A 14813-nucleotide genomic window follows, 5' to 3' on the forward strand; every position below is an offset into this window, starting at 1 on the left:
TAGGATGCTCATGAGATAAGCCATAGTAAGGTGTATGTCCCACGAGTGTGTAGTATTATGGCTTCATGATATACCATGGATATTACTCACTTTCAGCTATGGTATATAAGTGTTTTAAGATAAAATTATTATGTTTTGGAGTTTTTATAGAGTATTTACAGGTTCAGGTACGTTTTGGAGAAATATGAAGATTTTGGAACCTTTTGAGGTACATAACTGCAAAGATGCATTAGATGTTTAGCTATGGATTCAGACTTTTCCACCGTTATATTGAGCCCATCTTTTGACACAAGATAGAAATTTGAGTTAGTTTTCCAATGCCGTTGGTTTGAGGTCAATCAGCATCCTATTGCAGAGGTTATGCCCATTTTACTGAAGAGTGGTCAGTCTGCCTCGCAAGAGGAATCTGTCGAGGAGATGAAGAACTGTCGATCAACGGTGCACCGATGCCATCGATCAAAGGTGATCCCAGAATATGGGCTGAGCATATTTTATGATCGCTGAAGCCCAAAAGCAACCAAAAATTACCATAATACCCTTGGATGACCTAAAACCATATTTATGTGTTTTCTACGCCATTGTTGCGGTTACACTTTCTTTTATTCTTGTTCTAGGTTAGAAGAGAAAGGAGGAACTCCTTCAGAGTCCCTCTGGAACTCCTTTGGTTTTTATTATCTATTCTGTTGCAGTTTTATATCTTTTCATCTATGATTTTCGTGATAAACTTCATGTCTGAATAGATCCACCTGTTCGGTTTAGGGTTCAAATAGGTTATGAGGGATTAGACCCAACTATAGAATTGCTAGTTGTGATATTTGTTGATAGTATTGTCATAATGCTTGTGTTCTAGAGCCGCGAACTAGAACCTTGATCCAAGGAATTGTAGGGAAAAGTGAGAACTTGTAACTCACCCTGAATCTGTCCCTATCAAGCTAGAAGCGTTAGAGTAAGGCTAGTGCTAATCTAAGCAGCCAAGTGAGCATATTCAACCCACACGCAAAGCTTGACAGAGCGCGTCGATCAATATTCCTCTAGAATCATCGATCAACACTTTCTAATTGGTCCGACCTACTGTTGTGAACCATTAGATCTGTCAATAGACAAGCTTAGAAAGCAAACGCCTAATGGCTTGTTTTTAAGTGTTGAGCTCTATAATATCATGCATACAACTATTAGACATCTATAGGATTATAATCCTGATCTCCAAAATAGATACCCTAGATTTAGGAATCATCCTTCCACCAAAACCCCAATCAAATCAATCGAGCAATTGCCTTGCTCACAAACTTGCAACTTTACATTTAATCATTAAATCAACCTAGCTTAATCAATCTGATTAGATTTATTTGTTTCCCTAGCTCCCTGTGAATTCGATCTCTAAGTACTACAACTCGACCTCTTATATGAGATAATATAAATCACTCATTAGGGTAATTTGAGTGATATCACTTCACCTCGAAATCGCCTATCTAGATAGCAGGAGGATGAATAGCTGATCTGTTGGCATAGAACTGAACTGGACGGTTGTAATCATCCAACGTTCTGGGTCGAGCAGCCTCATCTACAGGTTGAGCAGCTCCTGTAGCATCAGTATCGGGCTCAAGGATTATCGTCCCCTGAGCATCTATCCTCTGACCTGCTGCATTACGCAGATGACCCTCCTAGTCATGCAGGTCTCCATTCTCATCTCGTACAAGAACTAAAGTCGCAACCATGTGTCACGGCTCAGTATAGATCGATGTTTTGGATGAATTATCGATCGACATCGGATGAGAGATATCAGTCGACGGAAGAGTAGCTTCAGTCGATGGTGGTAAGCGAGTGTTGGTCGACCAAATTGGTGTCTGGGTCGACGGTTGTTGGCGAGTGTCGATCGACGAACAAGTGTTGTTGTCGATCGATGGGGGAGCGTCTTTCTTTGCGGATCGAACGTTCCAATCTTGAAGGATCTGATGAGAATAGCAGTGGTGTTTCCTTGTTGCTTATGGTACTGTTGGGCATGCACCTGAAAAGACAAGAAAAATATTATGTCAGAAAAAGGTTTAAAGAAGTTATCTAGACAAAATCAGACTAGATCTACACGCGATCAAAGCTCCCCGGCAACGGCGCTAAATCCAAAGTGAGGGACGAACTTTTCCGAGGAGCCCCGACGCCAGATTCGAGCCTCCTTACTGCGAAGATTCCCCGTCACCGCCCTTGGTGAACTTCCTCTTCCGGCCCTTAGGCTGAACGACCGGAGCAGCACTGGGAGAATGCAGCGCCAGGACGATTTCTTTCCTACCCGGAGGAGGAGGCATGGACTCAGCGGCCTTCTCTTTGTCCTCGACAAGAATCGGAGTCGTAGACGATCCAGTGGGTTGAACCGAAGCGTCCGGAACACACGAAACGCTTGTTTCAACTTGAGTTCCTGCGTTCTGCAGAACCTGAACCTCAGCACCATGATCCGGAGCAACGGACAGAGCAGAAGAGGATGGGAGCTCGGTGTCAGCTCGAACTAGTTCCTTTTCGACTTTGCGGCGAGCTAGTTTCTCTCGGAAAGATAGCCGGCGATGCAAGCTGGCGCCTCAACGGACGAAGCCGGAACCGGAGCTTGGGAGGTGGCCTCGCCCATCTCAACGCTGGAACTTCTCTTGTCACCTTGGGAAAATGACATCTTGAAAGCTAGAGTTTAGGAGAGAAGCTAGAGAGGATTTGGGAAGGAAAGGAAGGTCTGAGAAAAATGAAATATGGGGGCTCACTACTTATAGAAGTATGAGCATAGGATTTCAATTTATTATAATATATATTTTTTCGTTGATGTTCCTCTGCGGAATTCTGAATGTGAACTTCGTCATATACGCCTATCTTGCCTTATTCGCCAAACCGCGCTCTAGAAACTCATCACGATCCATGATTCTAACGAGCTGGGGGGGCTAACTGTTGGGGTCAAAAATGATTACGACGAAGTTAACATTCAAATGTCCGTAAAAATAAGCAAGAATGTTTTACGAAAAATAAATCTTCGAAAATGATTTGTTTTTACAAAGAATCTTGCAGAGAAAACACGTTCACGAAACATCGAAGAAAGATTCAAACAAAGTCGCTGCGTAGCAACTGGCCCGCGCACGAGCTGGTCGCTACGTAGCTACCAAGCTCAGGCCAAGCTCGGTCGCTACGTAGCGACCGAGCTCTCCCAAAACGTCGATACGACACGAATCCATGCATTCTCGTCTACTCTTTAATGCTATCTCCCGTGGACCACTGCTAAACCATTCTGTGTTTCTCGTCACTCAAAGTCATCAGTCAAACTTTACGATGAAAACCGCGGAAAGTTTGTTTTTGTCGAAGAAAACCGTATAAAACGTTTCGAGTCAAAGACGGCCCAAGGAGGCCTAAAACGCAGCTCGAAGCCCACTTACGATTTCTTAACTAAAAGTCCATAAGTCGTATGACGGTTTATGCTTGGTTCGTAAGGAAAGATAAATGTCAAGTTTATGCGGATAAATGTGAAGTTTTCGAAGATGATCACGAAGATCGGGAAAACATAATATCTCCATTTTTAAGCTATGACGGCTTAAGGGCATAAGGGGAAAAGCGTAAACCGACCTAGGAGTGAGTATATAAGGAGTCCTAGGCGAGAGGCAGAGATGAGAACTTTTTCACAGCAAACTTAGCATTTAGAGAAATTAGGCAACTTTCAGTTTTTATTATTTCGAGCTGCGACTCAACTAGGTTTTGCAGTCTTAGGTTGTTAGAACTAGGGATCTCGCCGACAGCTCTCGTAGCTGAGGCTTCTACCTTGTTATAACGCTCATACGCGAATTTGGAATAAGACACATTTTGCTCTTTTTACGATTTCTTATTTTATTATCGTTCTCGTTTCGTGTTCTGATTGCTTGCCGTGTGGTATTAGCAGATATCCGGGACCTCTGAGAAACTAGGGTTCTCCTACTTTCCTAATTTAAACGGAAATCGCCATTGCGAATTTTGGTTCCAACATTACGTATAGTTTCTTTCCTTCACCATAACATTAACAGTTCAAACAAAACTACGATTCAAAATCCAATTCTAAACTGGGAATTTACCTAAATTGTTACCTCGTCCTCGTCCTCGTCCTCGTCCTCCTCGTCCCCATCCTTATCTCCTTCAACTACACTTTCCAATTCCTTAACCTCAAGGACATCATCCTCACCATCATTCACCTCTCCAGAGCCAAATGTCACCGCAATTCCACGACGACATTTATCGGCTCCGAAAGGACTCCATTTGTAACCGTTGCTGGCTCCTCCGGCGTCTTCCTCCCCGGTCTCCGTCATCTCGAGATTCACTCTGTTGAAATGGAAATACCGAATATACTAGTGTTTCCAGTGTCGATTCATACACAAAGCCACCAAGAAAGGGAATCCCCCAAGAAAGAGACGCAATTTCGAAATGAAAAACAATTTTTTTCCGAGTCCGTTAAATCCGAAATGGGAATCCGAATTAGGGTTAGGTCTGCCCCGGGTGGAATCGGTCGGGCCTGAATCGGTATGGATTTCCTTCTGTTTAAAAATGATTTATGGTTTAGGTTTAAGTTTGGATCGCGGTTTGAATGGTATGTATTAGGTTTGATTGAAATCCAGTACAACCAGACATAATTCGTAAATAACTCAACTTTCTTACCTAAATGATATCTCAATTAAATAAAGGAAAATAAAGGAAACATTTAATAACATGTCCGGGGGCAGGGTAGCCGTTACCCCCAATATTGCACTCAATGTGAATTTGTAGAACACATTGTATGGGATACAGTGCCATCCCCATAAATTTAGTGGCCTAATGGATAGGACGGCACTGATGGGATGGAAATAAGAACTAGCTGCGTAAGCATTTACAACGTGTCAACACAGAAAAAGACAGAATTCGAACTCAATTCACAACTCATAACCCTGTAGGACTAAATGGATCATGAAGTTAAGTTCCTATAACAGTCTTCTTGATTCAATCGCAGAAAAGAACTGTTATAAAGTTTGTTAATCTTCAATGTGCTTTCAATCTCTTGCCTACCAGTAAGAAGTTACCTTCTTCAGGACAGTAGCCTTCTAAAATGCTAAAAGGGAACCCGCTTTGTCACTCAGAAGGTGACTCTTCACAGCCTCGACGGCGATGTTTTGTGAAACCCACTATTATCCCTTATATATTAAAAGAGAAGCATTACAACATTTGAATTAGTCATGTGTCATCACTACAATGAGTCTTAGAATCCTTAGAAAATTATGTTGGTCCATCTAAATATATAATAATTTTTTTATTAAACTAACCATAAATTCGTAATTAATGTTTTTCATTCTTTTCTTAAATAAAAATTACGTAATTTCCTAATGTGGCTAAAGTATATATGAAATTTAATGATTTTTAATAATAAAAATTTGATAAAAATTAGTGTATTCTCTAGCATATTTGTTTACTTTAAATTAACAAAATAAATTAAACAACTACATTAACCATATAATAAAAATTTTAAATTTTCTGTATATGTTATATTTAGATTTTTTTTAAAACGACTATAAATTACTAAAATTATTAAAAGTCCTACATTCAAATTTTTGAGATCCATGGTTTAAAGGTTTTTGTTATGATAATATAAATGATTAAAAAATCATATAAGTAAGAAGTTTCGTTTAATAAATATATAAATATTTTAATTTCGAAATTTGCTTTGAACAAATATTTTGGTAAAAGTTATTGAACAAAAATTAACAACTTAATATTTAAATTTTAAACTTAGCTTTGAATTTTTTTTTAAATTTACTAAAACTATTAATCACAGAATTTTGTTATCAGTTATTTAAAGTTTTTGTTATAAAAATACACAAATGATAAAATAACCATATGAGTAGAAAGCATCATTTAATATATATCAATACTAAAAGAAAAATTTATGTGTAGACATACTTTTCCTTAGACACATAACACGTTGGCATACCTTGGCCATGTGCAGTACTTTTCCTTGCTCTACTGTCTTAATTGCCTCTAGAACCAAAACCAGCCTGGTTACTCATTAAAAACACACCAAAGTAATTTTTCATTGGTATTTTAGTTACACATTAAAAAAACGCATCACTTTCTCGGGACCACACCTCTTTCACCCGAAGGCTTCTCTTTCACACGGAAATAGCGGACATCACCTTCGTTGGTGAGTAAGACAGGAGGTGTCCTTATCCCCGTTGCGAGTTCTAGAGTTGTTGGTGACCAGTAGCTTAATGCTACACTTCCAAGGTTCCCCTCTAAGCTGAACTCCTTCATTATGTTATGCTCCAACTGGCTCAGCGTAATACCATCATGGAACGGGACCATACGGGACATTTGCTGGTTGTCTATGACAAAATCTCACTTTCCTTCGACGCCACAGACCCACTCGCCAGCTATGACCATGCAATGGTTGTCCATCTCTTAACCACAAGTTCAAACCTACAAACAAAAACCGCAAACCGGAAAAACTAATCAAAATAGGCTTCAGTAGAGCGCTTTTTGTGAATTCATCAGACCGGAGAAGCTTACCAAAATTTCTGTGCAATTTATGCTTGGTGTTCTTTGCAGGAGCGGAACAAGCGTAGAAGACGAGCAATTAATGCATACACGCTTTTGGTATGGGTTCATCGTACTAACTTTCGTCCCAACCCATTGGATTCGTTTTAAAATACATAGATCTAACAGTGAAAAAATTGTCCCACTGTTCAATAAACCTACCAATTAAGAGGTTCACCAATTAATGGCAACCGAGACAGCAAAGTATTATTTACTTTCCTCCTTTTACCGTAACCAGAACTTTCATCTAATTTGTGAGAAAGTGCATTAAGGTAACACAACAATGTGAGAGAAGGCCTAGAAGTACACATTGGAAAGTAACCCAACATGATAAAGGCCACACACAAAGTAACCCAATATGTAAACAACTCATACTAAAAATACAAACTATATATATATATATACTAACGTCGATTAAATTTAATTATATACAATATAAAATAGAAAAGGTAATTGTTTGGCTTAGTGAAATTTATTTATGTGTTCACGCCAATTTAATTATATATGTAATAGTTACTGACATTTTAATTATTTAATATAAACTTATTATTTTATAAATATCTAAAAGAACATATGATACATAAAAAATATTATATATAATGTTCATTAACCTAGTTGTTCATTATTTTTGGCAGCCATTCAAATTATTGGTGGCTTCAAATTGACCTCGCATATACATGCTTATAACCTCCATATATAGTTTCTGTTTTATCTCATTCCCCCAATTGTTTGCAGGCGTTTTAAAACGGAAAATTGCTGCATCTGAATCTGGGTTTTCAAAAAGGTAAGCATTGGTTTTATTATATACTATCACCTTTTAAGCTCAGATTAATTAAATGACCGTACTTGAGTACTGAGATGATCTTGTGCTTCTCTGAATAGTGATTAGGAGGACATTTCTCTAGACATTCTAAAGATCAGAGCTTTTGATTTCCTTTCTTATCTCCAATTCATATTTGATTCTTGCTTTACTTGTAGAAATCTCTAATACAATAGTAAATAGACATGAAAATTATGTTTTGATTCTGAATATCTAAAGCTAAGGCTTTTTTCTTTCCTCTAGTACATCAATCTGTTAGAATCTTATTTCCTAAAGTAGTTGTGTTCTTCAAGTAGAAGCCTCTCTCTTTTGCTTTAATGGACTTGTTACATTTTCTCTGTTTTTGGGTGTTGTTCTGTGTGGCAAGATAGGGCATCGCTTCATTGATATGGTTCAGCCATGTTAGCTGTTTATCCCTCGGGTGCTATCAACAAATTCCACATTCCTTTTAGCTTCACTGCCACTTCGCGCGGATACAGAACCACGCCTTTTGGTTATTTGATTAGTAGTTGTTCTGTCTTCTCGGGATCAAGATTTCCTTGGTACAATGTGGAGTGTTACCACTTATCTTTCTCTCCACATGGTCAAACTCATCACCGAAAGAGATGGATGGTTAGTGATTTCTGTTTTATTATGGATACAAGTTATAAAATCCATATAGCATCTAAGCTTCTTTGTATTTTGTGTTTTTTTATTTATTTATTTCATCAAGTTTTATTGTTCACGCAACAACTCCGATGAAGAGTACCGTTCATCACGCAACATAGCTATAAGTCTTTTAAAACGTTACAGGACCGTGATTGAACGCGGTCAAGGCGAAACCTTAAAAGTAAATTTTCTTTTTTTTTACTGATTTTAGCTTCGTTCTTGCTATCTTACCGATCATGTAACCATTTTAACATGTTTTGTGTGTGTCTTAAGGAATTCATCTCTGCTGGTGTGAACGCATACGCGCTCGGTTGTACAGATGAAGATTTGAGAAAAGAACTTATGGCTATGAAAGAATCAGGTTTAGAGATCGAACGAGTCGAGAGTTACCAGGTCCAAGGAAGTACACAAACCAAGTCCAAGATTTTGCTGTCCGAGGTTAGTAAGTTAGTTAATTACTATGAACTTGTGATTATTAAATCTTTAGCTCTGTCTTTATCAGTTTGAGCTGATGGTATTAATTCCGCTAGGTAGATCAATGTATATTGTGGCTTAGAATTGTATTCATCACAATCTTATGTACGCCACAACACACGATCGTGAGATGGTCATCGACTCCTTCGGTTTCAGAAGAAACTCTAAGCAAATGGAGAGGCTTTTGCGCGGTTATAGCCAATGCATACTATATTAGGGGAATGGCATGGTAAGAACAATATGTTCGGATTTTTTTTTTATCCATACCACTAGTACTATGGATGACAAATCCAATGTTTGTAATAAGTGCGAATTCTAGACATTATTTACGAAAATGGCATTACCTGACTGTTGGGTAAATGTAGGCTTCCGGTGAAGACTCTTCAGTTGGAGCAGATGGCAGTGATGGGACAAGCAGAGGATCCATCAGTTGTGGCTAGCCGAATGCGACTGGTCTTTAGCACTCTCGAGGTCAGCTTCATTGTTTGTGTTTTAAGAAATGAATTGTCATTATATCCTCTAGACTATATTTGCGAAGTGATTTTGGCACATGTTTTTTATACAATCAATTTCATAAAATAAATATGACATGGATACTGAAATTGATGACATGTCTTTCGGCTTAATATGACATGGACAATTGCATTTAATGTTAATTTATATTTTTGGTAAAGTTTTTAAAATATAGTAATAACTCATATATTACATTTAATATCAATTAATATTTTTTGAAATTTTTTTAGAATATGGAAATAAATCATAAATCATCATTAAAATAAATATATTCAAATATGGCATTATAAATTTCAAAATATAATTTAATTATATATTTTAAAATTATACAATTTTACTACCAAAATTTTCAAAAATGTATACAATTTTTTTAGAAAATTATAAAAATTTAATCGTAAAATTTTTATTTTCCTATATATCTACAAATTTTAAAAATATTGTTTAATGGGAAATTAGACCAAGTGGCTAAGAAAAAAAAAATTAAAAATCTAACCAAAATCCCTCCCCCTCTCTCTTACTTTCTCTTCTTATCTCTCTCTACTCTCTCTCCCAAAATCTAATTTCTCTTTCTTTTAGTTATTTAGCAAAAAAGACCATGTTTAATTTTAATTTTTGGTAATTATGCAACTTTTACAAATTTATTTAATATATTTAATTAAAATAAATAGATAGAAAAATCTATCTAAGATTATAATTTCAAATATATACATGCATATTCTTAAATATTCAAATATATACATGCATATTCTTAAATATAATTTTTATGTTTAATTAAATCAAATTTATATTAAAATATTGATACGAAAAAGAAAATTTACAATATTAATAAAATTTTATTTTAAAATATAATTTATATTTATCTGTTAAAAAATATTTTAAATTTTTTTATTGCACATGGTGCAGGTTTACACCTTGTTGATCTCTTAAAAACGGAGTGTAAATTGTTCTAAAATAAAAACTATTTGTTTAGAAAAGATAATAATAAAAACTGTTTAAAATTACTCAGCTATGAAGGTGTTTATTGTATAAAAGGTTTTTTTTTGGTTTGAATACAATTTACATTCAATTAAAAAGCAGATTGTAAATTTAAATCATCCAAGAAATTTGATTTCTCTCTGCTTACTTGTGTTTTCATTTTATAGATTATGAATTAATATTGTATTTTGTTACCTATATAATATTTATGTTATTTTTACTTATTTTCTTAATAAAGTTCGAAAACATTTATTGATAGGTTTTGAGTATATTTGTTTAAAATAAAAAAGGAAAAATAAATTTCTATTTAAAATAAAGAAAGCCATCAAAAAGATTTTTGAATGAATCGGTTAGAAATTAGAATAACACGTTAGTGAACTGATTGAAATTTCCCTTTCTACACACTACACATTTATCAAGTCTAAACTTTGAAACTTTTGAAGAAAATCGAATGTAATGAGAAAAATTAACTGATTATTTGGTTATTGTAGGTTGTGAGTCCACAGTGGCCACGGGTTTGAGCGCATTAAAAGGAAAGAGTATTTAATTATGTTATTACATTTCTTCGATACAGTCATACAGAGCTGGGTTTGTACACTTACATTAAAATAACCATTGCTGGATAAATCCACTCAGAAATAGGGATTACGTTTGCGTGACCTGTCTAAGGAATTATCTAAGAGTGGAAAATCTAAGTGATGATTAACTATGGAAAGTGTATGATTAATCATGAGGCCAAGAACAATCAATGAATACATAGGGTTCTAAGTGTAAGAGATATCCCATATATCTCGAGAATATCTTCTATGATTTGAATTCCTCTGTTTTAGGAATGTATAGTTATGGAATGGCCTATATCCCCCTATATATTAAAAGAGAAGTCACTTTAGTGATTTCTGCTGACATGACATTAATATAAAGCTTCTCAGAAAAATTGTTATAATTCTATTGGTCGATTGTTTTGAATTTTTTTTTTCATTTATTTTAATCAATCGCTTATGTAGACAAGCCCAAAACTATTGTCGATTTCGTTAAGCCCATATATAGCTAGGGAATAATAATTATCGATTTAGTTTAGCCTTAGGTACCCGTTCGGGTTCGGGTCGGGTATTTCGGAATTTCTGGTATTTCGGTATAGAGGTGTAGAACCCGTTAAGGTATTTCTGTACTTCGGGTCGGGTTCGGGTATTTTTAGTTCGGATTCAGTTATTTCGGATCTGGTTTGGATATTTAGATTTTGAAAAAAAAATTAAAATTTTTATTTCTCAAGTTTCTTATATTTAAAAATATAACTTTCAGTTAACTAATTTTTTATTTTTAATAGATTGAATGGTTAATAGATTTGGAAATAATATTTTAAAACTAAAAAGACATTAATTTAGTTTTTTTTAAAAAAAATTTGGATGTAAATTTTTGTTAATTTTTGAAATAAAAAACTTGACATGTATTTTAAGTGAGTAGCAAATCATTTTTTTCGTAATTGTAGTATATCATATGAACTTAAAGTATGTGTAGTATCAATATAAATATTTTATATAAAACGAGAGATGTAAACTAGAAATATAAGGTTAATTATACATATGTACGGTTATCTTCGGATATCCATTCGGGTTCGGGTATTATCCGTTCGGGTTCAGGTATCCAATCTCTCCTTATTCAATACCCGTTCGGGTATTTTGCTACTTCGATTCGGATTTCAGTTCGGGTTTTTCAGATCGGGTTCGGGTGCCACTTTGGATATCGGGTGAAGTGTCCACCCCTACTAATTAGGTTGTTTGTTTTTAATAACTTACCTTTCTAATATGAATTACTAGCGCAAGTTGAAATCGTTAAATATGCAAATAACTTATTGACAAAATTTGTTTTTAATAACTTACCTTTCTAATATGGATTACTTGCGCAAGTTGAAATCATTAAATATGCAAATCACTTATTCACAATATGGATTACTTGCGCAAGTTGAAATCATTAAATTTTATCGATTTAGTTTACCCTTGGGCAAGATTTAGAATTAAGACAAATATTAAAAACTTTCTTATTATTCAAACGTAAACTTGCGCATGTTGATATCATATTTATTACATTGCTTACAAAATATTTTATTGTTTCTAATTAGGTTGTTTTTTTTAATAACTTACCTTTTTAATATGGATTACTTGCGCAAGTTAAAATCATATCATATGCAAATCATTTTTTGACAATACACATTTAATATCTTTTTTTAAACGATTTCATTATTTATTGTGCAAAATATTGTGCGTCATTAATATGAGAAATAAATCGACTGTATACATATAGGAGACACCCAAAGTCTTAAAATACAAACATTCTCTTTTCATTCTGTAAAGTATTATTCACAAATTTTTCATCTCATACTATTAAGGTATTACGACAATCCTGCTTGTGTGCTAAGAAAAATGTGTTTAGACGCAAAGGCTCCTCATCTTTAGAACCCTGAACTCAACTCTTTGTGTCTTGTCTCCAAAAAACATATATGGTCTATCTTTTCCATGTGTTGAATACTGGTAACGACAATATGGTCTTCCTTTTTTTATATGTAGACCAGGTCGTGAAAGTGATAGTGATCCAGAAGACCTTGAACATGCTGAGAAGCTTTGCCAAGTTAAAGCAGTTCTTGAAGAGGTTCTTTAGTACTTTCTCTTTTTTTTGTTGAATATAGTCCGGGGAAAGTATTACATAGTATCATTTAGTAATACTATCTTATATCATTTTTTTTGTTGAATATACTATCTTATAAGTAAGCTAGCATTATGCATTTTTTATTTAATTCATGAGGTCATTTTCTAACAGCAAAGAACCTTTTGGAATGGCGCATGGAGGAAATTTCTTAGGGATATACAGGAAGGTTCAACTGAAGCCGCTGAAGTGGGATAGTGAGGGCGAAGAAGAAAGACCTGTAGAGGCCCTTATGATTCTTAAATACGGCGGTGTTCTAACTCACGCTGGTAGAAAACATGTGTTTACATACTCTACTATTTAATTTGTCATTGTTATATATATATATATATATATATATTATGTTTTCCAAATATGGAAAAATTGTTTAACTTATTGATGTTTGCTTCATCTGCATGCAGGCAGAAAAGCTTGGTAGATATTACTTTTTGCAGGTTTCTAATTGAATTTGTTTTCTTTATCGAGAAATGTACTTCATAATTTATATTATTTATGGATAATATTTTGATTTTTATTATATTTTCTTTTAATAGGTCTACATAAATGTTTGTTTGTTATTTATGGAAAATAATATTATTCACCTAAAATAAAGAATTACGACACATATACAATACAATTCTAATTAATGATAATATAAAATCTGTTACTTCTAAAACTATACACTCTTTATTCATTTTTTTGAATGAAAGTATCTTCGTAAACACACAAAATATTTTGTGATGTTGCAATTATACATACACACAATATCTGCCTTTTCATACTGACGTTACTGTATTCCCTCTCGTGAGGTGCGGACCGAGAGGGAACACAGAGTGCAAGCCGGTCATGTTCTTATGCCCGCACACGGTCACCTAGTATCAAATACAATCTTAACATGGTATCAAGAGCGTAAGATTACTCTAAAATATTTTCTTTTCTCTCGGCCGCCACCTTTAAACTTCGTCTTCTTCGTCAAGCTTTAACAATGTCCGCTCCTCTTGCAGAAACTGTTCAAAACAACCAGAATCTACTCATCATTAATATGGTGAATATCACCAAGCTCACGACAACAAACTTCATGACATGGAATCTCCAAGTCACTGCTCTCCTCGATGGTTACGACCTCGTAGGACATCTTGACGGATCCACGCCGGCACCGGAACAAACCATCACCATCAATGACGAAACTACTGTGAATCTAGCCTTCACCAAATGGCGTCATCAAGACCGCCTCATCTACAGTGCCCTGATTGGTACCTTGTCTTCATCGATTCAAGCGATGGTAACCAACACCAAAACATCTAATGATGTCTGGAAGTCACTCAGCACCACCTACGCCACGCCAACTCGAGGTCATATCCAACAGCTTCGTCTCCAACTCAAGCACTACACCAAAGGAGACAAGACCATTGATGACTACATGCGTGGTCTTACTACAAGGTTTGATCAGTTGGCTCTCCTTGGAAAGCCTCTAGATCTTGAGGATAAGATTGAATTCATTGTTGATGGTCTGCCAGAAGAGTATAAGACAGTCACTGATCAAGTCGAGGGTCGTGAGATCTTGCCTTCTATCATCGAGATCCATGAGAAGCTGATCAACAAGGAAGCAAAGATACTGGCGACCTCCACTCCTTCTGTCAACTCGGTGGTTCCAGTTACAGCGAACATGGCGACAACTCGCTCAAAGCCACATCAATAACGAGGCAACAACTCCAACTGGAATAACAATAACAACAACAAGCCAAACCAGTTCCAGAAGCAGGAGTACAAGCCCTCGAAAGGATACCAAGGTCGCTGCCAAATTTGCAGTTTCTTCGGTCACAGTGCCAGGCGTTGTCCCCAGATGCCACAGACGTCTCAACTTCAATACAACAACGTCAGAACTTCTCCCTTCCGTCCCTGGCAGCCACGAGTTAACCTTGCTCTCTCGGCTCCACACCCCTCCACAGCATGGCTTATGGATTCAGGTGCGACACACCAACTAACTAGTGATCTCCACAACATGTCGCTCACTCAACCATACTATGGTGATGACTCTGTGCTGATAGGAGATGGCTCTGGTCTCGCCATAACACACTCTGGTTCTATTACTCTGCCCTCAGCTACAAGAAACTTATCTCTGAACAATGTTCTCTGTGTGCCAAATATTAAAAAAAAATCT

The 14813-nt window shown here is 35.8% G+C and overlaps 1 protein-coding gene across 3 annotated transcripts; it reads left to right on the forward strand.

The window, feature by feature from the left end:
• Window positions 1-3341: 3341 nt before the first annotated feature.
• On the forward strand, window positions 3342-10729 carry LOC103848155. 3 transcript variants are annotated; one of them, XM_033287688.1, is made up of 8 exons: window positions 3342-7330; window positions 7429-7503; window positions 7729-7978; window positions 8079-8195; window positions 8288-8452; window positions 8545-8717; window positions 8854-8959; window positions 10468-10729. In XM_033287688.1, the coding sequence occupies exons 3-8, from the start codon at window positions 7766-7768 to the stop codon at window positions 10495-10497; spliced, it is 804 nt and encodes a 267-aa protein (XP_033143579.1). In that variant the 5' UTR covers window positions 3342-7330; window positions 7429-7503; window positions 7729-7765; the 3' UTR covers window positions 10498-10729. The 3 variants fall into 3 exon arrangements, with proteins under 3 accessions (XP_033143579.1, XP_009123360.1, XP_009123361.1); XM_009125112.2 differs by lacking the exon at window positions 7429-7503 and having other exon boundaries at window positions 4937-7330; window positions 7734-7978; XM_009125113.2 differs by lacking the exon at window positions 7429-7503 and having other exon boundaries at window positions 4940-7330; window positions 7738-7978.
• Window positions 10730-14813: the final 4084 nt, after the last annotated feature.

Source organism: Brassica rapa, chromosome A03 (assembly GCF_000309985.2).
Source record: "Brassica rapa cultivar Chiifu-401-42 chromosome A03, CAAS_Brap_v3.01, whole genome shotgun sequence".
Taxonomy (NCBI): domain Eukaryota; kingdom Viridiplantae; phylum Streptophyta; class Magnoliopsida; order Brassicales; family Brassicaceae; genus Brassica; species Brassica rapa.

Excerpts from the sequence above, each read along its gene's own strand:
- LOC103848155 (XM_033287688.1), top strand. The coding sequence starts at position 7,766 with ATGTTAGCTGTTTATCCCTCGGGTGCTATCAACAAATTCCACATTCCT. Across the intron at positions 7,979-8,078 it reads ATCACCGAAAGAGATGGATG|TTTTATTGTTCACGCAACAA; the intron begins GTTAGTGATTTC and ends TATTTCATCAAG. Across the intron at positions 8,453-8,544 it reads CCAAGATTTTGCTGTCCGAG|GTAGATCAATGTATATTGTG; the intron begins GTTAGTAAGTTA and ends TAATTCCGCTAG.